We start from the raw sequence: 26,438 nt of genomic DNA, 5'->3' as shown, positions 1-26,438 counted from the left end.
AAAAAAGGACAGAGATATGTCTATCTTTTTCTTACTAATGGAAGTTTTTAGTTGCTCCCGCTAGGGCTTCAATTACTAAAAAGTAATTGGAATAAAATAATGTAGAACTTTTCCCACATGTTCTTTATGTTTAAAAAAACATAATTAATAATAATTTTATATTAATTTATATTTATATTAATAATTTTAATTATACTCAATGAAACTATAGAGGGTTTAAATTACAAACGGGAGCCTTGTTATTCGATACCCTCATAACTTGACGTCACGATTCTTATTTTCATTTTTTATTTTTAATTTAAAAAAAATATTTATAAAACAATGTTATTTTACGTATAGTTTCCCATTAAGTATTAGTTTTAATTCAATTTTAATTATTGAATTAATTTTTAAAAAAAATATTTTCCAATAAAGTGAGAATGAAGAAGAAAAAAATCAAAGCCAAGGGCTCTGCGTTTTCTTCAGTCCGATCCTGATTAGGACGCAGTCTTGTATGATCTCGGTTCATTTTCCCCATCAGTTTCACTGCAGCATGAAGTACTCTCTGTGTAAATTTTTACAAAAAAAAATATCTTCAACCGTTATAGTTAATACAAAAATTGTGCTTTAAGAAGAAGAAGCGTGTAAATGAAGATAGGAAGAAGACTTATTTCTTGTTTAAAAAAAAATTGTTTTTGTGTGTGAATAGTGAAGTGTTCGGAAATTTTTAACGAAGAATATAAAACATCATTGACCGGGACGTGATTATATTCATCACACGGGTAAGGTAAGGTTTTTTTTTGGAGTTATGTTAGTTTATCGATTCCGGTAAAATTTTCTCGCAAAATATTTTTTTTAATAATTTTTAATAATTTAAAACATTAATTTTTTGTCATGGGTTTTATTCAGAGATTTGTATTTATTGTCTGTGTTATAAGGTCTTATTTGTTTGATGAAAAAAAGGGTCTCTCTCTCTCTCTCTTTCACAGACACTTTATGTATAGCCTCATCGTAATATTATCCTTGATTTCAATTAAAGCAAATTTTGATTAAATAATTTGACGGTCAAGTGCATTGAAACATGTTTATTTGCAACATTAATGAATATTAATGAAAGATATTGAAGATTTGAAGCAAACGATAATTGAAGGATATCTATAATTTTATTACTTATTTTAATTAGAAGTAGGTCTAGTAGTTAATTTAAAGTATTTTTAATATTTAAATTTTAAATATAAAGTTTTGTTTAAAAAAAAATATTTATAAACTATTCTAAGTTGACAATTAAGAATGTTTTCTTAAAAAGAGGAAAAGAGCAATGGTCAAAGTTATCACTTGTCGAAAATAATTTTTAATATATAAAGTAATATTTTTGTGATAAGCTTACTTTTGTTTTGTACTTGATATTTTCAATTTTTACTTAATTCTTAACAGAACATTATTTAGCGAATTTAATTTTATTAATTAGTCCTTCAAGGCTAAAATGATTTCAATCTTTCATTAAATTTAATTACCTTACGCAACATTGTTATAAAATAACTGACTCCAATATTAAAATAAAGAATTCAATGGATTGTAATTATTTGCGAGAAAATTGATTATTAAAAATCACCTTACATAAGCGAAAAGTGCGAAAAATATTATATTGATCCTTTATGCATGAAATAATAAAAGCAAATCTATACTGAAAAGCAAAGATTAAAAAAATATTAAAAGTTTGAGGTAAAAACGAAAAATGGTAAAACTTGTATAGTTGTTTAAAGAGTTTTATAGTAGAAAACTGAAATCCGAATATAAAATTTGTAAATTTGTACTGTTCCATCATTTTCATTTTAGAATAATTTAAAGGGTTCGGTGTAAAAAATAATTCTTGCTTTCTGATCATTTTTGACTAAAATCGTTTACAATAATGTTTAGTACCATTTTTGACTGAATCTTAGCCTGAAGAGTATTTAAAACCTAAAGGTATACCTTCATCTGGTTTTAAGATTAAAAATAGGGTATATTTCAAATATTTTTGTTATAAGACGCTAGGGTTTCACTGCAAAGAATAATTTTTTACTTTCTGACCACTTTTGACTAAAATTGTTCATAAAATGAACATTACGAGCAAAAATTCATTTTTGACTGAATATTTTAGCCTTGAGAATATGATTTTAAGTCCTAAAGTTATGACTAGCGAAAATTTTAATATTTAAAAATAGTCCGGATTTGAATAGTTAAAATAAAGTCAGTTGAATAAAATTAAAATTAAAAATCAGTAAAACCTTTATTTAACGGATTTAAATGCGACTTTTGTTGTACCTTGGTTGTACCAGAAATATAAGCATAAGACGGCATAGCACTTGTTTAAAAGTTTAAATCCTCTCTGTTCTCGGTGTATAAACACATATCTTATTCTATAAATGTTTACGCACACAGGGTGATGAGAATTATTTACATTGAAAATCGTGTTTAGCATCAGGAATAAAGAATTGCCTTCTTTATCCTATATAAGATGTCCTGCATTTTAAAAATCTTTGGAACACTTTTTTTTTTTTGACAAAAAAAAAAGTGTTCCAAAGATTTTTAAAATGCAGGACATCTTAGGATAAAGAACGTGGAATCTTGTAAATGTTATTTTTGGGTTTTTAATACGAAATACATAAAATAAAAGATTCGATAAATTCCATATTTATATTCAAAGTAAGACACACCCTTTTAAGTTGTATACAAAAAGCTTTCCCATCTATAATGTCCTGATTCGCCTAATAAGATCTCAGCTTCTTCCCACGGTTTTCTAACTCCTTTTTTTATATTCTAATTCTCCCTTTGGCTATATGGTTGAAAAGAGAGAGCACTTCGATGTCTTGTTATGGCATCTTGTTATAATTTTATAACCCAATTTGTCTTTACACCTCTCGAAAGACCATCCCTATTGTTTTATGAAAACAATTAATCATCGTTCACATATATTGTTGTATAAAGATCAATTCGATAAGATACCATATATAGAAAGCGTGCGAATACTGCGATAAATGGAATGTTATATTCGACTTTTTTCAAATACTGATAAAAATTCCCTCTCAAATAAAAAAGAAGCAAAAATGAAAACGAAACTTCTTTTAGGGTTAAATTTCGTATAACAAAAAATAGCGTTTTATTTTTTTTTCATATCTCACAAGCTTATCTCGCGTCAAATAGGAACTGATGGGTTAAATAGAACCCAGGCGCGAAAGACCAATGCTGACGATGGATTGAAGATTTATTGAGCCTTGAACGCCCAGCCTGGGTAACCCAGTGTTGAAACAGTCTTTATACCACTGTCACTCAATGTTGATTCAGCTTTGGACACCAATGTTCGTTCCATGCTCGATTCAAGACTCGGTCAATCTTCGTGAGTGAAGCTCAAACATCTGATCTTAATTCAAGCCTGAATCAATCTTGACAGTTTATTTATTGACGTGTGCACTTAAAAATATTAAATATAAATATTTATAAATTAATTAATATTAAAATATTTTTTATGATAATTTTGTATACTATTTAAAAATTATTATTAATTATTATTATTATTAAGATATCAATTGGTAAATAAATATTAATATTTATTTAGTGTATATTATTTATATTAATTATTAATTTATTATTAATAATAATAATAATAATAATAATTATTATTATAAAAAAATATTAAATTAAAAATAAATATTAAATATTATTTTTTTTATAATAATAATAATAATAATAATAATTATTATTATTATTATTATTAATTATTATAAGATTTATATAAATAAAGTTAAATTACCTATACATTATTATTTTTTTCTTGCACAGTGTCAAATAATTGTTTTCAAAGTTCAAGAGTTTCGTTTGTCTGAAAAATTTTTAGTGAAAAAAATGTTCATTTAGGGTGTAATAAATATTTATGCCTAGTAGTTTTACACTAGGATTAACTGTTTAGTAAATATGTATTATCAAAAAACTATTTTTTGTCAAACGCGTGCGATTAAACACAAATGACCTTGAGACTTTAGCATTGCCAACTTAAGAGTTTAACGTATGTGTTGAGTTGGTAATGCTGGAGTTTCAAGGTTATTTGTGTTTAGTCGCGCGCGTTTGACAGAAAATAGTTTTTTGATAATATTTACTAAACAGTTAATCCTAGTGTAAAACTACTAAGCATAAATATTTATTACTACCTAATGAACATTTTTTTCACTAATAATTTTTCAGATAAACGAAACTCTTAAACTTTGAAAATAATAATTTGACACTGAACAAGATAAAAAATAATATATATAATTTAACTTATAAAATTGTCATAAAAAATATTTTAATAATAAATAATTTATAAATATTAATATTTAATATTGTTCAGTGCACACGGTAATAAAAAGAAAGTGAATATTGTATCAAGATTGACCGAGTCTTTAATCGAGCATGGGACGAACATTGGTGTCCCATGCTGAACAAATATTGAGTGACGCGCCGTATATACAGAATATACGGCGCTGGCATTGAAATAGTAGATTAGGCGAGGTGCCTTCCAGCCTTCTGTGGCCGAGCGGTTAAATGCGTGCGTTGAATACTTCCGGTATGCGTTAGGGGGGTGGGAGTCGTGAGTTCGATCCCACATGCGAGCGAATATTTTTCATTCTTTGTTTTAAGCGTTATATAAAATAATAAAATTGTGTGTTGTGTTGTGTGAATAAAAACTTGTGAACATGTTTGTAAATAGTGTTAAGAAGTCTGCTAAAAAATAGAGAAAAAAATGTATCGATTAACAGAAAAATTGTCTTTTTTTACTAAAATTATTTTTTTAATATTACTATTTCAAATGACATTTATTGTTAGTAATATATTATTTATATGAAAATAATATAATTATTATAATAGTAACTTATTTCCAAACAAACGCATATAACATGAATAAAAATAATATCAATAATATTCATTACTATTATAATAATAATAATTATTATTATTATTATTAAAATATTATTATTATATACAATTCATATATTCATATTATATTGAATGAGCGCGAGAGAGGCGTAAATTTGGGAACAGTGGAAGCAGCCTTGTTTCAGTCCTGCATTATAGGGTTCCGCAGCATTGATTGAACATTGAACGCCAATCTACAACAAAGACTGGAGCGTCAGTCTTAAATAAGTGTTACATTATAGCTAGAAGCAACCTTCGTTCCGCCGTCCCACCAAGGCTTGATCAATGTTGACCAAGCCTCAATGAAGGTTCCGTAAAGCCTGAATCCAGCGTCAGTTCTCGCCTGGGAATAGATGAGGGGGTTTCAACAACCGAAGGCATGAGAGCCTTTTTATTGAAGAGTGTAAAAATAGCGTTTGGGAATTAAAAATATTTTTGCACGCATCGTCGTGTCGTCCCTGTTAGGAAAGCAGGCAAGGTTGAGACACCGAGCAAGTCTTTGGTCTCATCTGTTGATAGATGTGCCATTTTTGTCCACGTAAACATCGTGAAAATGCACTTTGTCAAAATGTTAACGGGGAATTTGTTTCCTGGTTGTGAATTCTAGTTTCCATGAGAGAAATCTAATATAGTTGCAATTTTTTTTACATTCATTTATATAATCATTTTTTGCCTATTTGTTACATATTGGTTATTTAAAAATAAATTCCATTTTCTGACCACTTTTCAAAAAATGAACATTACGAGAAAAAATTCATTTTTGACTGAATTTTAGCCGTTGAGAATATGATTTTAAGTCCTAACCTATAAAGTTATCTTAAACTAGTTTTAAGATATATAATATTAAAGCACCTTCGTTTCTATAGGAATTTTGTTTTTTCGTACACTACTATTCTAATCTGCTCGTTTGTGACCTTAGATAAAGTTTCTTGGTATGGGTTTTTGTATTTTATTTTTATACCCTTAGTGTTATTTCTAACGTGGACAAGTTAGTAGTGTAGCCAAAAGCGAGATAAATTTGCATTGGCCAACTTAACTACAATGATGATACCTAACTGACTCTCTCGGTAAATGGCCTCTGTAGTATGCAAAGCCCTCGCAGTCACAAAAGCACGTGCTTCCTCTTTTTAAAACAATCAATCAGATAGACTGTCTTGAAAAAAGATTAACCCCTTCTCTTTTTTTTTTGTTTTCAAAAATAGAAATCAAAATTTCTACTTGGAAATAAAAAAAAACATTTTTATTTAGTTTTTTTTATAATTTATGTTATGTAACTCAGTCACAGTTTTTCTGAAGATTAGATTAGAAAAAGGTGACAAATCATCAGAAAATTTGAAAAAGTGGATAAAATTTAAATAAGGGGGTTGAAAAAGGCGATATCATTTAAATTAATTGAAATGTCTTAGTCTATTACCACCCTATTTTTAAGCTTAAAATTAGATTTTATAAGTCAAATTCAGGTATATTTCAAAAATTAAGACTAAAATTCCTCTTAAAATTCAAATTCAGTTATACAAAATGGTTCTAATGTAAATTTTACTTTGTTTTCTTTCGAAGCAAGTCATAAATTTTGTTTTGAAACTTTTTGAAACTTTGTTATTGAAATTTTAATAGATTTTTTTTAACAGAAATCCATAAAAAAAAAAACGAAAACAACTATCCTTGAGTTTTATTCGAAAATTTCAGAGTGCACCCGAAATATATCGACTTTTTTTCCACTATAATGCGTCTGATGTCCAATTAATTTTATAACCTCATCAAGAATTCCCAGAGGCTTATTTAGGATCCCTTCTGTGTAGTATAATAATAATAATATGCCTGCTGGATATATTTACCATCTTGTTAAAATCTCCCGCATTGCTCTTTATTCTATATATGTGTGCGAGAGGGCAATTGCTAATCAAAAAATTTTACCTGACCTGCGTTATATTGGAAAGGAAAACTGAAAATAAGCAACCGCATACGAAAATCATAAAACTTTCTAGATAATTACCAAAAGTCAACTTTCATCGTCCCTAAATGTTTCCTTCTCTTTTGATTTTTAATTCTTTTCTTCTCTCGACAATACAATTTTTATATATATAAATGAATGTAGACGTATTGCTTTCAGGTTTTTATTTTTACAATATGATTCGTTTCCCTTCGAGTCGAATTTATGGTTAAAAGACGTTTGACAATGAGATTAAAATTAGGAAGTGTTGTAAATTCTTTATCTTTTCAAATAAGACAAACAATTTTAGAGGTGTAAACTGCTTTAAAAGTTATTAAAAAGAAGTTTTATCTTAAAAGGTACAATTTTTTTAGAAGGTAAAAGTTGTTTTGAAGCATAAAATTATTTTTACTTCTTTTTAAAATTAGTATACAATGTAATTTTACAGTCGTACAAAGTTTGCATATAGTAATAATTATAAATATTATGGAATATTTTTATTAAACCTGAGGTCATGTGAAAGGAAAAGAAATTTCCTATTATCTCTCATATAGAAAAAAAGAATATTAATCATATTTTTCAAAATTCGCGCCAAATTCGTCAAATTTTAGATTTTAGCAACAGCAGCGCGCCTCTAGACTAATGGCGCTAATATTTGAAAATAAATTAAAATTCAATAATTTTTTTTTTGCAGAAATTAATGAAAACAAGACGACTAATAAAAATAAAGAGAATTTAATCATTAAAACATTACAGTATAGTAATTATTGTTAAAAACTATCTTTTTAATTTTTTTTTTGAAGAACTTAGAACTGATATTGTAAAAAAAGAAAGCGTTAAATAAAATGAAAAAAATACTATTCTAAAAAATGGGAAAGAAAGAATTTACAAATTCTTAAAAAAATGGCACATTTTTCATGCATATTTAAATTTAAATTTATTTAAATTTAATATTTTTTTATAAGCAGGTTTAGTTTTCTTATTGGATTCTCTAACGACAATGTCGTCTTTTTGGCTTCACAATCTTTTCTAATTAAATAAATTTAGAGTAGTGCGGAAACCAACAGTTACTGAAAGATATATAGAAATATAAAACAGATGGTGTAAACTACTCTTCTCTCTCTCTCTCTCTCTCTCTCTCTCTCTTTCTCTGGACATCTGGTTTTGTCAGAAAATCTGACATTTATATTTCAGACTCACATTCAATGGCTATATTAAAATATCTCTTTGTTATATCAGAAGTATGGAGAATAATTCCGAAAAAAATTTAATTAAAATTCCTCACTAAAATGCTATGTCAAATAAGTTAATTAAACCCAAAAATGTCTTTTTTATGGTTTTTTCGATAATATACTTTTTTCTGATAAAAATTGCTGTTTATTAGATTATTAGAGAATGATTATTATTAAAGTTGATTCATTTCATTCAGTTTTGTTATTTATTCAGTTCATTAAAAACGAAAAATAGATTTTGTAATATTGAAATAAAAACTAGTTTATAGATAAATGATAAGATAAGTGGAATTTTTTTTTTCTCAATATTGAAATGTAGTTTTATAATTTGTGTATATATACAAGACGCTTAATTTTGGAGCTCTTGCAATTTCGTGATAATATTACGAAACGAGGTTGAATTATTTTTCGACTTTTTAAATTGTCTTCCAGGGAGAAAGTTGTTGGTACCGTTTTTATACTCGATTATCACACACATAAAAAACACGAGCTTATATATACGTATCTTACATATGTGAATGTGAATGCATTTGAAAGATAATTATTTTTTTTTTCATTCAAATAATTTTTAAAATATTCTTTCTAATTCTAAATTAGTTCAAAGTCGTTCACTGATTTCGATTAATGTAATAGTACAAATTGTAGTTGATTTCAAATTACTAATATTTTCTTTATTTTTTACCACAATTTTGACTATAATTATTACCATAATTATTACTATATTTTTACTACATTTCTTAGATAGTAAAACTTTATAGTAAAAATCACAATTAAATTTCTATAGTAAAAATATAGAAAAAATATAAAAATAATGTGGTACAAATATAGTAAAGTTTTAGGAAAAATATGAAAGTAGTGTAGTACAAATATAGTAAAATTTTAAGAAATATATAGTCAAATATACACAAGAAATGGATAGTAAAACAATATAATAAAAATATAGTCAAATTTTTTATAAAAATATAAAAAAAATGTAGTAAAACTGTGAAGTTAAAAATATAGTCAAAATTTTAGTAAAAATATAGTAAAAAATATAGTAAAAAATATAGTAAAATACATAAAAGAAATGGTAGTAAAAATATATATTTTGGTATTTAAACTATTTTGGTCAAAATAATATAGTAAAAAATACACAAAATTTAGTCAAATTATAGTAAAAAAAATAGTAAAATATATACAAGAAATTGATAGTAAAACTTTAAAGTAAAAATCACAATAATTATATTTTTAGTAAAAATATAGAAAAAATATGAAAATAAGGTATTACAAATATAGTAAAAAAATTGTCAAATATACACAAGAAATAGATAGTAAAACTATATAGTAAAAATACAGTCAAATTTTCAGTAAAAATATAGTCAAAAATATAAAAAATTTAGTAAAAATGAAGTAAAAAAATAGTAAAATATTTACAAGAAATGGATAGTAAAATTATAATAAAAAAACTATAGTAAAAAATACAGTAAAATTTGTAGTAGAAATATGATAAAAATATTGTGAAAATGTAGTGAAAAATATAGTAAAAATGTAGTGAAAAATATGGTAAAAAATACAGTAAAAATTATATTAAAGACATATAATAAAAAAACATTATAAAAAACTACATAAAAAATGTACTAAAACAAATTAAAAATAATTCTAATTAGCCATTGTCATAACAATGTAATCAAAATGACTGACAATTTTTTTATATATATGTATATGTATATTCTTCAATTGTTAACCTTGTTTTGTTTAATTTTTTTTCATTACACTACTTCCCAAGCGATCATGCGGATGAACATCCTGATGTGCATGAATGCATGACCACATTTAGCCGAGCTGAAAAAATAAGGATTGTAATCATTAAAGTTTCTGAATCAGTATTTTTTTTAAATATACAGTTATATTCTCACCGTAAAAATAATAACAATAATAATAGGTGCACTTCTTTCTTTTCAATGATAAATCATCATATACAAATTGTATACATACTATATATGTATACAATTCTCATTCAATTCTAATATTGTCCCGTATATGACTTTTAATATATAGTTCCTAACGTGTTAATTAAAAAATAATTAAAATTTTTCTTTTGAGTGCCTTTTATCGTTATTTATTTTTAGAAATATTGGAAAAATTCGATAATAAAAATAAATCAAAATATTTTTTTCCCTAATTATTAGAATTATTATCTCGGTAAATGATGATTCATAGTTGTGTTATTAATTAACAAAATTAGCTGCTATCTAAAAAATTATTGATTATTTTTATTATTCAGAATAATAATAATAATAGTATTTTAATAATAATTTTTATTTAAAAAAAAAAAAAAAAAAAAAAAACTCAACATTTAGAAAGAGAAAATTGCTTTTTTTTATTAATAAACAACTTTGTTTTTAAATTTAATTGTTTTCAACTTTTTTTATTTCAATATTTTTATTTCTACTTCCATTTTATTTTACTTTTTTTCTCACTCTTTCTAATTAAACTTTTTAATTACAATTTTTTAATTAATTTTAATTAATTAAATGTTATTTTAACTTTTTTTATTTTTACCTTTTTTTCTTATTTTTATTTTATTTAATTTTTTCACTTTCAATTCATTTGAAACAATTCAAATTTTATTATTAATAAAACAATAATCATAGTCCTTGGCACGTGTGCATCTATAGAAAAATGTTTCTTATGACTAAATATTTGGTTAAAAAACGAAAACAAAAAGGAAAACAATTTTCAGGAAATCAATTCCTATATATTCTATTAATTTTTTATTATGAAAAAATGCCAATATCAATAAATGATAAAAAAAATTAATCACATGTTTTTATTGTATTTTTAATTATAGATTATTTTCATTATTTAGAATAATAATATTAATAATAATAATAATACTAATAATACTAATAATAATAATAATAATAATAATAATAATAATAATAATAATAATAATAATAATTTTTATTAAAAAGAATAATAAAAATCGTAACAATCTCTACACGGAGAGACCGAGATTACTAATTTTTGTATAAAATCACACTAGAATTTACTATATTCACATTGCAACCACCGGAAATAAGGGGACTTTTTGTATTTTTTACTATTTTCTACACTAAGTCACTAATCCCGACAAATGTTCACCAAATTAGCAAAGTTTCTTACTATTTCGTCCAATAGTTCCAAACAACTGTAGTAAAACTCAGAAACATTGTGTACGTAAAATTACTATAGTCGTTGTAAATGCAGAAAGAAAGAGTGAAAGGAAAAAATACGGATTTTTGTCGCCGGTTTCCCGTCAATTCTTGACTAGTGGAGGTAAACTGGAAGGATTTTTACATACACAGACACACACACTCACACACTTATATATTTGTTGTTGGATAAATATTTGAAGACACACACATGTTTATTTCACTTATATGTATAGACGCGGTTAATTAATACACTAATACACAACTGCACGCACGACAACGAATTTCACTGAAAGTATACATCTTTGTTTCCTTATATATTGAATGATGAAAATTTACAGCACTTACGAGAAAGCAGTTTACTTTTAACAACTTATTATAAGACATACTTCTTGGGACAGGAATAAATGCAAAATTTATTAATTTATAATGGTCAATTTCTGAGATACCGAACGACCTACGTTTCACTTTATATTTAATTATTGTAGATAATATCCAAATTTATTTTACATACGCGAAACATAGTCACTGTCAATGATCGGAAGGCATCGGCTCATTTACGGAGATTGACGAGGTTAGCAACCAATAGAAATACAGGCGCCATATGACTGCACTCGCTAGCCACACTTGCTCACCAAAAATTACTACAGTGGATAGAAGATTTTAGTGGAAAATGTTTTCATTTGTCAGATTTTGTCTAATTAAATTAGAGAAAACTATAATCAATTTTCGCTACATTTACAACTCTTACACAAAATATTAAAACTTGCTATTTCAATGTAGCAAATTTATCTATTTCTTTTGTAAATTTATCTAATTCTGTAGTACATTATGCTAAAAGTCCCCTTATTTCCGGTCATTGCAACCGTTTTTAGTAATTTTTACGAATGTGGGTCTCTCCGTGTAATAATAGCAATAAATATTCATAAGAGACTATTTTTTTAAATAAATTATTATTATTTATTATTACCAACTATTCTTTACCAATAATATACTTTTTTACTACTACTCCTCCTACTAAAATTTGACATAAAAAATTACCACTAGCGAGAAAGTCAGTGGCGCCCTCTAGCAATCAATTTTGAAGCGGGCTTTTCAAATCTTAATTTTTTTTATTTTAGAAAATTACTTTTATTTTGTTAATAATAATATAAGTAATGTAATAATAATAATAGTAATAATAAAATGAACTAAAAAATTGATTATTTTTATTTTTCAAAATAATAATAGTAGTTCTAATAATAAAAATTATAATAATAATAATAATAATAATAATAATAATAATAATAATTAATATTCAGAATAAAATTATTTTTTCCTTATATATTATTATGATTATTATTATTTACTATTAGCAATTATTTATTACCAATAGACTGATAATAATAATAAAAAGAACAATATTATTGAATAACAAAAATAATTTTCAAAATAATGCAGATGAGTTATAATTGATAGTGAGGTTTGTGTTTTTTATTTGTGTTTCGAATTTCAATAAATATAGGAATTAAATTTTATAATAAATAAATTTTATTTACATTTTTTCCTACTTACATAGAAAAATAAATTAAATTATATCTAAATTAAATAAAAAATTTTACTATTAATTTATAAAAAGGCAATATTAGGCAGTTAATTACATAGTAAGCAGTCTTATTTGAAGGAAATTTGCAATTTAACAACAATGTAATATAGATTACTGGAGAAAAGATTACAAATCTTCTCCTTTTTTATTGAATTACGTTTCATTGATGATTGATTGACTGATTAATAATAGCTATATAACGCTCGTACACGCGTGGAGGTTTTTTGTTTGATCAATATACTACCAATTTTAAAAATATCCACATACATCAGTTTTCATATTTGCAAACACGTCTTTTAAATATTTAAAAATTTTATTTTATACATTTTATTCTAAATTGCGGAATAAAAAATTGTAATTGTTTTTTTTTTATAAAGAGCATCCAACTTATATACTTCAATAATTTATAGAAATTTATGGAGATGGAAAAATTATAAAATAGAAATCGAAAATTTGTATTGGAAACATTTTTCAGATAAATTATAAAATAGAAAACGAAAATTTGTATTGGAAACATTTTTCAGATAAATTATTATAAAATAGAAAACGAAAATTTGTGATAGAAACATGTTTTCGAAAAATTATAAAACAAAAATCGAAAATTTATAGATAGAAACAAAAATTAAGAATTGAAATCGAAAATATAAAATATAAAAAGATTTGTTGAAAAATATAATTTCTTTTGAAAAACTAATACTGAAGGACTCATAGATAGAGAGATTATTATCTAACACTGAGATGTATTAACATTTTTACAAATTGTCCTAATATTCGTGTGACATTTGCCATTTGAATCTAAAATAATTTTCGTCACTATCATCGTCGAACCCTCACTGTAACTCACATTAGATCTCTCCCTCCTCTCGTTGTATTGATTCTCACTTTCAAAATTACACTCATTTTTAGTGATATTATTTTTTGTTTGATTTTGCAAATTAATTTTATCACTAAACTGATTAGATTGATTAGATTTTGTTAATTTTGGTGATGATGATCGCGATGACGATGATGATGATGATGATGATTTTTCATTAAAATACTTCACGTGGCTTCCATGTCCAATAAACGTGACTTTATCCTCAATTGAATCGGGACCAAGATCAACGCGACCCCCATCACCTTTATATTCAATGGAACCAATATTTTTTATCACCTTCAATCGACAACCATCGCCAATCATACGAATCGTTCCAAAATTTCTTCCTATTGTGATTCTACATCCATCGCCTTTAATCTCCAATAGATTCTTGTTGCAATCCTTCCTAAGACGGAGACCATCCCCGGATATTATTTCCAGGTCCTTTTCACTTTTCGTCATATTTGAAAAGTTTTTTTTTTACCTTCCTTTTTTCTTCGATATATTTTGCTGGGGAATTTTTCAATTTGTTTTATTGTTATTCATTCCCTGATTTTTTTTAGGGATGGTATTTTTTTTGTTGTTGTTGGGATTTTTGATTTCTGTTGTTTGGGAAAATTGTTGTTTTAATATTGTTGATGTCTTTGGTTTTCTTTTTGGATTATTTCTGGATTGTTCGGATTGTTGCAAACTGATAGAATAGTTTAGTTGTCCTTAGGTTTTTAGGAATGTTCCTGAACCGTTCGGATTGTCAAAAGTTGCAATCTGTCAAATTTATTTAGATGTGCCTAATTTTTTACGGATGTTCCTAAATTGTTCTGATTTTTGTTGTCCTACAAAATAGTTGCTTAGATGTCCTTAAACTTTCAGGAATTTTCCCAAATTGTTATTCAGAATTTTGCAGACTGATTGAATAGTTGTTTAGTTGTCCTTAATTTTTACGGATGTTCCTAAACAGTTCGGATTGTTGCACTTCTGTCAAAAATGGTTCCTAATTTTTCAGGGATTTCTCCAAACCGTTCAAATTTTTCTAGTTCAACAAAATACCTGGCCAAGATGTCCTTAATTTTTTACGGATTGTCCCAAACTTTTCCTATTTCAGCAGCTACTAAAAATAGTTGCTTCGAGGTCCTCAACTGTTTTTCAAAACCACTTCCAAATCGACCAGAATCCAAATATTTAAATTCAGATATTTTAGTTAAAAACAAGTTTTAAAAATCGTCTTTAAAAGTCTTTAAAACTTTAAACACCTTGAAATAAACTGGAACTGTTTTTTTTTTCGCGAATCTAGGAAAACACTCGCGAAATTCAATGTCAGCACCTCTTGGGTTTCACACGAAGTAAAGCGTTCCACTTGGCAGAAGAATGGTTTTTGTTCGTTTCTTTTCTTTTTTGCAAATGAATAAAAGAACACTTGACACTTTTGTTTTTTTTTGTAATTTTAAAGATTTTGTGAATGAAAAGAAAAAAAAATGTTGTTTCTTTATGAGAAAACGCTAAAATTGTATGACTTGACTGGTTCACTCATCGCTGAATAGTCGTGGTGATTGTGAAAATAAATCGTGTTTATAATCAGTTTACTATACGACGCGATATTCCCATTTAACATTGAAGTATCTCTTCCAATCGGCAATTCTTTTCAGGTTCTTCCCCTTACAGTATAGCAGCGTATCTGCAATAAACATGTGACGTGACTCTGACGCGTCCGGTTACTTTATTAAGTTATATATATATACGTATGTGTGTCTATATATACATGTACTACACAGTTACAATTTTTCATTCATTCTTCGTCTCTTGACCGACACTTAATGTCTAGTTTTTGCATTAGGTGATTTCTTTTTTAAAAATTATTTTTTTTTTGTTTTCGTAATTTATTTATTTTAACTTGTTTTACTTTTCATCTATTTATTTTTACTTGTTTATTTTCCATCTATTTATTTTTCATATTTTTATTTTTGTTTATTTTTCATCCATTTAAAAAGAAAAAAAAATTTTAAAAGAAAAGACTTTTAATAAAATAATTACTTGTGTTTTATAACATTATTTCTTTAGAATTTTTTTTTATTTGAACAAAAAAAAATACAGCTGTTTATAAATAATCGATAACTTTAGTAAATTTAGTTCTACATTTGTATTTTAATAACGAAATAACAATTAGTTGGAATTATATGGATTAGAATGCAATTTTAGATTAAATTTTACAGTGGAATTGCAAAAATGTTGAGATTCAATATGGAGCTGGCTCTCCACCTGAGAACGCCAAGGTCACCGTCAGATGGCAGTTCAGTTTTTAAAATTATAACTTTGTGACAAGAATAGAACAAGTCTCGTATGCTTGGAGTAAAAATAGAAACAAAATTATTTCCATATAAATTTTTCGCAATTTTGATAATTAATGATAATTATTAAATAAATAGATATGGGAATAATTTCTTATTGAAAAAAAATTCCAAATACTTTCAAATAGATGAGGCAAGGCTGATAATATTAATAATAAGAGACTATTAAATTAAATCGTTCATTAACTACTGCAGAGATTTATTTAGAAAGCTTTTAATTATTACTCAACATTGAGAAAGAGAAAATTGCCTTTTTTTATTAATAGAAAACTTTTTTTTTCAACTTTTTTATTTCAATTTTTTTATTTCTACTTTTTTGTTTCTACTTTTTTATTTTACCTTCTTTTCGCTCATTCTAATTAAACTTCTTTTATTTCCATTTTTGTTTATTTTAACTTTTTTTTAAATATTTTTTTCACCTTCAATTAATTTGAAATAATTTAATTTTTATTATGAATAACAATAATTTCAAAGTCCTTGGCACGTGTGCATCGATAAAAAAATGTTTTCTATGCGAGTCAATATTTGTTTAAAAAACGAAAAAATAAAAAAACTATTTTCAAGGAATCAACTATGTATATTCTATTAATTTTTAATTATGAAATAATTTCAATATCAATAAATGATAAACAAAAGAATTAAACACATGTTTTTATTGTATTTTTTGATAAATTTAGAGATAATTTTTGAATTTCGAATATAATTTCCCTAAAAGCCTTGAGCAAAAATTAACCTTGGGAATTTTTTATTAACAGAAACTTTTTATTTATTCAACTTTTTATTATTAATATGTAAACAATTGTTATGAACAATTTATATTAACAATTCATACAAACAATTTATATAAACAATTAATTTCAACAATGAAAAAAAAATTAATTTAAACAATAGTTAAAAAAAATAAATAATGGTCAAAAAATAAATTATAGACAATAATCAGTAAATATAAAAACATAATGTCCGAATTTCTTTTGAATAAATGTCAAAATTTATAATAAGTACATTAATAGAGTTCATAATTAGCAAGAAGGGATCAACGTCCTTGGCAAATAAGCCGACAGTGAAGGAGCAGCTGTAAAGATTATTAAATATACCGTTCTGCCGCGAATTCGAGGGAAGTCCCTCGCGAATGACCGCCTAGAAACACTTGTTTTTTACACGTATTTTTCAATATTATTACACATGTGTCAATAAAAAAAAAATTATAATTATAAATTAAAAAAAAAATTTTATCTCCCATTCGTAAATCCTCACTTTGTCATATTATCAATTATATTATTGCCAAAAAGGAAAAAAAAAATTAATTTAGATTAATCTTTTTCACGTTTTGCTTGCATGCTATATGCACACACAATATACAAAAATTATTTGATGAATTTCAAAGATTTTTCATTCTTGTCAGGAAATTGAACTTTTTTTTATTTCTATATATTGATTAATATTATTTTTTTGCGTGTTTTTTTCTTTGTTCTTTTTTTTATCAATTTACAATTTTTTTTATCTGTATTGAAAAAAAATTTTAATTTCCTGGTATTAAATAAAAAAAAAAGTGTTTCTTTTTATTATTGGAAAAAAAGTCCTAATTGATTTTTATGTATTCGCTAATATTGGTTTAAAATTGGGGAAAACACCTTAAGTGACGTAATGCGAGAAAGAAAATAAAATAGGGAACACATCGTATTTGAGTCATCAGCGTGTGTGTGCGTTAAAGTTCAGGTTGAATGCAACTTGAGTCATTCCTTACTTTTTTTTTATTAGAAAACGTTTCGCGATTACATGGTTTATTAAATAATGTACTATTTACGCTGTTTGCACGTTTATTTCTCAGTCAACACACTTGAGATTTTTTTAAAATAGAATTTTTTAAATGTTTTCTTTCATTTTTTTATTTTAATTTGCTTTTTCATTTTTGTCCTTATTTTTATTTTTATGTTTTTTGTTTTATTTTTTTTGCTTTTTTATTGTCTGTTTTTTAATTTTGTTTTTATTTTCTTGTTTTTATTGTTTTTTTTTTAAATATTTTGTTGAAAATATCAAAATAAAATAACAAAAATTAATATATAGGCGAAAGTTAATTTTACCTTTACAATATTAATTAATAAACAAATGCAATTTCTCTTCCGATATTACGTTTGGATGAGTTGGTACTTGTAATGCGGAAGGCAATTTTAGTCATTCCAATTAACAAACACATATTATTCGTTAATATATTTTCTAACTCAATTCTCGTAATTCTTTTTTCTTATTTATTTTCCCAGTAATTAATTTAAAATTTTACGCAATATTTTTTCTTCTCTTTACATTTATACAAAAATCTAAAGGAGAAAATTCTTTTGAAGAATCTTTTGCAGTAAAACGAGTTTCATGTTAATTCAATCAATTTTAAAAAAATTTTTCCCCATTTTGTAAATATAATGTCAGATTCGTAATCAGCGACCCAAAAAACCCCCGAGTATCAACTTTCAAGCAAATTCAGTAAGTTTTTTAACTTGTCCGCCATATTGGATCCGCCATTTTGAATTTTTAAAAACCGTTATCAGATTCGTATTCAGCGACCTCAAAAACCCCCGAGTAACGAGTTTAAAGTAAATTCAAGCAATTTTAAAATTGTCCACCATATTGGATCCGCCATTTTGAATTTTAAAAATCTGACTTCATATTCGTAATCGGCGACCCCAAAAACCCCCGAGTAACAAGTTTTAAGTGAATTTGATCATTTTTAAAAACAAGTCCGCCATATTGCATCCGCCATTTTGAATTTTAAAAATCTGACTTCATATTCGTAATCGGCGACCCCAAAAACCCCCGAGTAACAAGTTTTAAGTGAATTGGATCATTTTTAAAAACAAGTCCGCCATATTGCATCCGCCATTTTGAATTTTAAAAATCTGACTTCATATTCGTAATCAGCGACCCCGAAAACCCGGGAGTAACAAGTTTCAAGTGAATTTGATCATTTTTAAGAAATATGTCCGCCATATTGGATTTGCCATTTTGAATTTTAAAATTCTAATGCTAGATTCGGAATCAGCGACCACAAAAACCCTCGAGTAACAAGTTTCAAGCAAATCGGATGAATTTGCAAAATTTTTTGAGCGAATCCATTTTTTAATTTCATTTTGGGCACCATAATATTGAAGCCGCCATTTCGAATTTTGAATATCCGATGCCAAAGAAAGAGAATTTTGGTAATTAGACAATAGAAAAAAAATTAAAATTACTATTATTATTATTATTATTGACAGTTGCTTGTCTAGACAATATAAATAAATAAGGTATTCTTTCAAATGGAATTTAAAAAAAACATTTTTCTCCCGTTTGTGGTTCATAGGAATCTATTTTAGTTCCGATTGGATTCCCATCAAATGACGGAAATTGAGTCCAGTTAATGAAATCGCCCCGCTTGTTGCTCGCGGCGTGAGATCCGGCATAAAATTGCTTCGTTGATTCTCAAGTCTGTTAAACATCCGGTTGACCTCTGCAAATGTGTATTCGAATAGGTACTTTGATTGCCATTCGGAAACAATATAAACAAGTGTAAAATTTTATCATCACACCGGCATCACATTTCCCATTAACTTTCACTACTACTACTACTACTACTACCACCACTTGTAATGAATAACAGTTTTTCTTTTTTTTCTTGTTTCAGAATGTTAAAGTCTGTCTAAAGTGAGAGAGATTGGTAATTAATCGGTCTTCCGATGGAAAGTGAGGATCATCTAATATCATCCACTGTACCCCGACAAGACTCGGGTGTACCGGATGATGTCAATTCGGCAATGAATGACTCGAAAAATGAAGAGGACGCCGATAGTGAGTTGATCAAAAAGACGCTCTAATAATGTTCCTCTAAATTTTATTTATGGTTCACTTTTTTATGTGAACTTTATTGTCCGAATGTTATTTGTAATTACATAATTTCTTCTTTTGCAGGTACGATAAACAGCGACTGTAATATAACAGTGATCGATGTGAATGAAATGAAACTTAAGGAGAAGGTTGCTGTTCCTGTTTTAGAGAAAGAGAAAAAAGACTCGGAGAGTAAAGACAGCAAGGATGGAAGTGATAGTGGAGTGGAAGTTTGCGTTACAGAAATTCCAAGGGTAAGAAACATCATGTAATCAATTTCACATACAAGTTCGAAACACGATACTTCGGTATGAAATTATACCGCAGAGGTTTGAATATTAATTTTTTTTTTCCACAGGCGAGAAGTAATAGCGTTGACTATGCAAGTAGTTGTGGGGGCCTCGATGAAGCTTCATGTGATTCTAGTCTAGTAAGTTGCTGTTCCGTTTACGAAGATCCATGCGCTATTTTGCCAGATGACATGAGACTGAACGCCGGTGGCGAGGGAACCAGCGAAGGCGGTAGCGAAAGTTCATCAGTAACTGGAAGCATATCAGCGCGAATGAACCGTATCAATACAAAACGCACATCCCTAGCATCGAATTCAACTAAAAAGAAGGCCAGCAGCGTTGAACCACAAAAACCATCACGAACAAAACCCTCGCCTACGAATAGTAATTCTACCACAACATGCGCAACACCCAGATCAAAACCACGAACAGTAGCCCCAAGGAATATCGTCACCAGAACACCATCCATAAATCGCGATCGTGGCAAATCGAGAGACAAATCTGTGCCGAGGGAAAACTCCACAGAATGTACAACACCCAGCACGAGATCATCTTCTGTTCGCACCACATCGAATTCCGTCCCGCCGAAAACAAGATCCCGACCCACTCCCGATTCTCTGCCTTCGGTGCTCACCACCGAGATTAATAAAGACTTGGCACAACGGGGACGAGGTGCGAATGCCACAAGAGCTAGGGGTGCATCGTCCAATCGAGGACGAACAACTCCTGAAGAAGTCTCTCGTAAATTACCGCCTCTCTCTTCAAGAACCGTCTACACCGGACGGCTCGAAATTAAAAACATTCGGAATGATCGAATGTCCCTGAGCTTAGATAGAAATACTCTAGATGCCTATGCTACACTACCACGCCGACCTAGAACCAGAATGTCAATTGGTAAACCGAACGAGAAACCGGAAACGAGCCTAAGAAGTCGATCTGGCAGTAGGGAGACGAGTTTAAGTCGACTGACCAAGAAGACTGTCAATGCGAATAATTGTACGGGGCAGAAGAATTTCAATTCGAAAACAAAGCCAATTGAGAAGACAAGAATTTATCATGAAGTTAGCGTACAAACTGGTTTGACTTGTGGTGATATTGAGAATGTATTGGCGGGGATTGCAACGAGACTACCGAATCCAGAAACAAGTGAGAAGGTACATCAGAAAATTCAGACTGAGGGTACGTGGCAGGATATAAGAGTACTGAAGGAGGATTTCAAGCGGATTGAGGAGGAGAATAATAAACAGAAGGAGGAGAATAGAAAATTGAAAATGGAATTGGAGAATGTTAAGAAAAAGCTACAGGAAGAGGAGGCTGATCATGCGTTTGCGCGACAGGAACTTGATCGTAATGCACAAAGAGTTTTGGCGATGTTAGGGACTCCTCAGTCTGAATATCCAGGTAATTACTGATTTGATATCTAGAATATTCTGATAGTTTATATCGGGGTTCGTTTCTTGAAACTATGACCTTAGGTATCCCATGGTATCTCACATGCGACATGATTAATGGTATTCTTGAATTACTCGTGACGTTCAGAAAAAATTCCGACAGATGACGTGACGATTGACATCGACAGTCAATACAAACAAATCAGGTTTACGAATTCCAAGTCGAGAATTGCTGACCCTTCTATATTCTAGCGTCTAAAACAATTCCCTAGTTTTCACGAAGCGATAGATTTGACGATTTCTGTCGATAACGATCGCAAATGACCGTCATCGACATAATGGGAATTACATTCAAAAGCACTAGAGTTGGGATAAGTCAACGTAGGCAGAGGGTTAATTCCAAAAATGTTCTTTCTTTCTCTTGCAGAAGGTAGCGACAGTTTCCTAGAATTGGAATCACATCTCCAGTCGGCGGGAAAAGTTGTCTCAACTCAGCAAATTGAAATCGCTGACTTGCAGTCACTTTGCCGAATGCTAAATAGAGTATGTAATTTTTTGTTCCGTCAACAAGGACTCAAATTTTTATTTTGGGATTTATTTATTTCTATTCATTCAATAGGACTTGGAAAAGAGTTTAGCTGCCCAGAAGAATCTACTTCAGCAGCAGCAGGAATTTGAGGCGGAGGCAACAGAAATGCAGGACTTCCTACAGGAAGAAAAGTCTGCTTTAGCCGAAGCGCTTAAAGACTCCGAAATGGAGGTGAATATTAAAAAAAAGTAGCCTAATCCCAAAGAAAGCAAATACCAATTCGGTATTATCAGTTAGGAACCTAATTTAATTATCTTTTCAGCTAAAAACAAAGGAAGACCTGGTCGCAGTACAAAGATCAGAACTCGAAAGACAGACCGAGGAATGTAAACATTTGGTGCGCATCAGTGAACAAAGAAGGTGATTAATAATCTTTCAGAAGTTTAGAGGCTTTGTTAACAAACATGAAATCTATCCTTTTGTATTCTAGACAGGAAAATTTATCCCTGAGTGTGAAATTAAATGCAATTGAGAGAAGAAGTAGAGAATTTTCACTTGCGCAAGGAGCAGCAGTGTCTGGAGCTTCGGTTGCGTTGTCCGGTCTTGGGAATCGACTTGAAGGATTAGTGGATCAATTAATCGTGTCATATAATATTTTAGAAAAGGATCTTGAGGTAATTTGTTCTTTCTAGTACCCAAAAACTAAAACCCTTTTCAGTATCCTTATTTTCCTCGATTTAAATTAGTTTCCAAAATTAATCTAATTTAGGATGAGGATAAGGCCTACTAGATAAATGTCTCTGCCCAAACGAAACTTACTTCTAATTTTGATTCGCAGGACGAAATTTTTCATAACGAGGCCTACAGTCAAAGTAATAGTAGCGTTGACTCGAGTCCTGTAAGTTCGAGGCACAGCATTAAAGACTGCACACCGAGTCCAAAGAGGGGATCCTTTGTTTCAGCCGTTATTGGCGCTATTAGAAATGCAGCGACACATCCCTTCATGGGAAAGAGTGACAAAAAATCAACTGCCAAACAAATGCAAAAAGGTAAATTTTTCAAAATCGTTTCGCGTCTGTAGTAGAAGTTGACAACCTTTTGTCTCAATAGTTTTCATCTAATTCTAAATCTTTTCCTCAAGAACTGAGTACAGAATCTTCGTCCGAATTACTTGACTTTGAGACGGAACCTTGTCTTATGATGGAGAGTGTTTTGGAGGACGTTCCATTACCTGATACATATTCGCACAATATGATATCGAGCAGTGATTCATTGAGAAGGGCTCTGAGTGTTCCAGAAACGGATGAGGATAATTTCCGTAAATCAAGACTCAAAGTAGAAAGTACTAGCTTGACGAATCTTTCACACGCTATTCTGAATAGACGAAAGGTTTGGATTTCTCTGAAATAGAATATCAATTTCTAATTAAGTTCAACGTAAATACATTTTTGATTTGTAATATTATAGGTGGAGGATGAAGAAGAGGACAATTACGAATCTATTAGTGAATCAGATATTCTAGATGGTCCGACATCTTTGAATTACTGTCCAGCAATTAGTATTGTCGATCAAGTGATTGACGTCGACAATCTTGTCACCAAACTTTTGAAAGTATTGCGAATCATTCAACTTGACAATGATACCTGTATACATGAGCTTAGAGACGAAAAGTATGTTTTTTTACTTAAGGTCTAAATTTTAAGTTACTTTACAACATAACGAAACGTTTCTTAGAATTTTGTTTGATGATAAACATTTTCTTCCAAATTAGGTCTACGCTAGAAGCTAGACTCGAAATGTCCGCGGAGGAATTGAAAGAGATGCAGAAGACATTAGAAAAACTGCATGAATCAGATGGAACGTACCATGATAATCTTGTTGACAGGAAAATAATTGTTGAAAGTTGTTGTCATTTGAAAAAAGAGGTAAGTCATTTGGTGTTTTTATTCTAAATGTAAGAACTTTTAATTTTACGAACCTTCTGGGTTTCAAAAAAAAGTTGAACGGGATGTTCTCATTGCGAGAGATTTCAATAGTAAATTTGAGATTAGAACTAGAGATCCAATGCGATTGATCTAATCTCACTTTCTTAACGACTTTGGTCACTTGGGTTACCTCTTTACCCCGCGTTTAACTTTGTAACATTGCAGTTAATTTTACAAAAAAGAACTAAAAAAAATTTAATTAAGTCATTTAAGAAAGAAAGAAAATAATCTCCGCGTCGCGTCTTCGCCGCCTGGAAGGGGAACTGGAACGTCGTGATTGGCTCCTGCGCTTCGGGAGTGGGGTACTTGCCGCACGGTATAAATACGACGCGTTTCCTTTCCTCGCTCTCATTCCTCCGATGACCATACAGGACAAACATTCCTCTGATTAACCTACAACGAGATATTTAGAATTTAGAATCTTATAATACTAATTCCTATTCATAGCTATACTAAGATTAAATGTGTGATTAAATACTACTATTATTTATAGAAAATTTTTAAAAATAAAAAAATTTCAGACTGCAAAAGAGGAATTATTGGCAGACGACACTGAGGTGGATCGAGAACAAATAAACGGCGATCACAATGCCAACGAGTCGGCCCTTCATTCTTCTAGAACATGTTCCTAATTAAATCCTGCCACAATTCTTTCTAATATAAAAACAGGTCACAAAAATTATTTGCAATTCTAAACTGCAAGAATATGAATACAAAATGATTCTTATTTATCAAAATATCAATAATCGCCAGGTTGCGAATTTGTCTCTCTAAAAAAACGCTTAATACGAAAAATCTGGTAAAATTTTTCGATCTGAAAGTTTAAATGTTATTGAGAAAAAAAATCAAATTTATCTGTACATATTAGAATGTGATATTTGTAGAAAATGTCAATTCACGAAAAATTGCTAATTCTTTTGATGCTTTCTATTTTTCTTTTGAGAAACAGTATTTTCTTATAGTGACGCTCATTCTTTCTCTTCTTATTTTTCAATAAGCAATGTTTCATTTAATTATTTTTCGATAAATGAACATTAAAAATCAATAGGTTTTTTCTTCAATTGAGGATAATTTTTATTTGAAATTTATTGATTATTGTCAGTCTTCCATTGAGAGAAAAATTGATAAACATATTTTTTTAATCTATTTGAAACATTTTTAGATAATAGAATTTTTTTTTCTCTGAAATCGATTGGGTTTTATTATTGAGAATATTTTTTAAGTAATTATTTTTTGAAGACTGTATTTTTATGTTACTTTTTTAATCAAACAAAAATGCATCGAATCGAACGTTTGACGAATTGTTGCAAAAATAACTTATATAGAGACTCTAATGTGAAATGTTGCTACTTATAAGCTTTATCAATTGTAAAATCAAAAATTTGATGTTAGGAAAAATGTTTAATTTAGATATAATATTTTCATGCGTGTGTACAATAGCCGAAGGAATTTATATAATTGTAATAGATCTCTTTCTTCCTTTTTTTTTGTCCATTTTTAATGCTCAATTCTGCATTTTATTCAAAGTTGTTAGCAGAAAACAGTTTGCTGTGATTCTTTTTATTCTTCGAAATTTTCTGATTTTTTAAATTCTTTCTGTGTGACAGTTTCCTTGTGTAATATTAGGGAAATGAAAATAATAGACTTTCGATGAATTATGACTAATTTTTCGAAGTTAAAGTGTACCAGGTCTTATTTAAGTTTATTATTCCTTTCGTCATTTGAAATTATTTGATAATTTGTTATTTTAGATATTGCGAAAGGGTAATAATGGATCAGTATAGTTATGTTATTCGCAAATACAATTATTGAAAATACTCAAGAAAAAAAACTACAGAATGAAAGCAATTGCAGAAATTTAGTAGTTGTTAGAATTAAAAAGATTTTTTTTATACATGATGATTTGCCAAAGAAGCTGGTGTAAAAACTGTAAACTTTAAAGAAATAAATAAACTTTTCCATAAAAAGAAATTTAAATGATTTTATTCATCGTTAAAATTGTATTTTCTGAGGATTAGTAGATTGGGTTCGGGGATGTCTTTATACGGTCCTGGGGTTCGAGCGGTGGCGTCGCGTTTACAGCGCAGGCGCCCCCCACCAACGGCCGGAATACTGAGAAGGGACGCTCCGCCCCTCTCTGTGAGTATATAAACCAAGCGCACGGCAGGGAACTGGCAGTGTAGCGAGGAACAACTCAAGAGTGATGTTACCGCAACTTTTCTCTTTCAATATTCTAAATTGAATAATTATAACGTGATTATTTTAAATTACGTTAAAGTTATTCAATTAAGGTGTTGCAAAAATTCTTGGAATAATTTCTTTTGTTAATTATAGAAATATTAATTTATTATTAACGAAATAAATT

General features: G+C 28.4%; 2 protein-coding genes across 3 annotated transcripts; one reads left to right on the top strand and one right to left on the bottom strand.

Annotated features, from left to right (window-relative positions):
• The first annotated feature begins 503 nt into the window (after nucleotides 1-503).
• Nucleotides 504-26,040, top strand: LOC122504768 (girdin). 2 transcript variants are annotated; one of them, XM_043616008.1, is made up of 13 exons: nucleotides 504-761; nucleotides 19,679-19,842; nucleotides 19,963-20,132; nucleotides 20,237-21,569; nucleotides 21,987-22,102; nucleotides 22,179-22,319; nucleotides 22,411-22,508; nucleotides 22,579-22,762; nucleotides 22,927-23,137; nucleotides 23,230-23,477; nucleotides 23,556-23,758; nucleotides 23,860-24,013; nucleotides 24,595-26,040. In XM_043616008.1, exons 2-13 carry the CDS (start codon nucleotides 19,731-19,733, stop codon nucleotides 24,703-24,705), a joined length of 3,081 nt encoding a protein of 1,026 aa, XP_043471943.1. In that variant the 5' UTR covers nucleotides 504-761; nucleotides 19,679-19,730; the 3' UTR covers nucleotides 24,706-26,040. The 2 variants fall into 2 exon arrangements, with proteins under 2 accessions (XP_043471943.1, XP_043471942.1); XM_043616007.1 differs by having other exon boundaries at nucleotides 504-766.
• Nucleotides 13,404-15,489, bottom strand: LOC122504770. The gene has a single exon (XM_043616010.1). It carries the CDS (start codon nucleotides 14,144-14,146, stop codon nucleotides 13,556-13,558), a length of 591 nt encoding a protein of 196 aa, XP_043471945.1. The 5' UTR covers nucleotides 14,147-15,489; the 3' UTR covers nucleotides 13,404-13,555.
• Nucleotides 26,041-26,438: the final 398 nt, after the last annotated feature.

The sequence above is a fragment of the Leptopilina heterotoma genome, unplaced genomic scaffold (genome assembly GCF_015476425.1).
Source record: "Leptopilina heterotoma isolate Lh14 unplaced genomic scaffold, ASM1547642v1 Lhet_314, whole genome shotgun sequence".
NCBI lineage: Eukaryota > Metazoa > Arthropoda > Insecta > Hymenoptera > Figitidae > Leptopilina > Leptopilina heterotoma.
The sequence above is the reverse complement of the archived record's forward strand: the minus strand, read 5'-3'. Positions and strand labels throughout refer to the sequence as shown.

What these genes read in the sequence shown, in the direction of transcription:
- LOC122504768 (XM_043616008.1), top strand. Translation starts at nt 19,731, where the DNA reads ATGGAAAGTGAGGATCATCTAATATCATCCACTGTACCCCGACAAGAC. An exon ending in GCGTTACAGAAATTCCAAGG is followed by an intron (nt 20,133 to 20,236) that starts GTAAGAAACATC and finishes TTTTTTCCACAG; the next exon opens with GCGAGAAGTAATAGCGTTGA. An exon ending in TTTTAGAAAAGGATCTTGAG is followed by an intron (nt 22,763 to 22,926) that starts GTAATTTGTTCT and finishes TTTGATTCGCAG; the next exon opens with GACGAAATTTTTCATAACGA.
- LOC122504770 (XM_043616010.1), bottom strand. Translation starts at nt 14,146, where the DNA reads ATGACGAAAAGTGAAAAGGACCTGGAAATAATATCCGGGGATGGTCTC.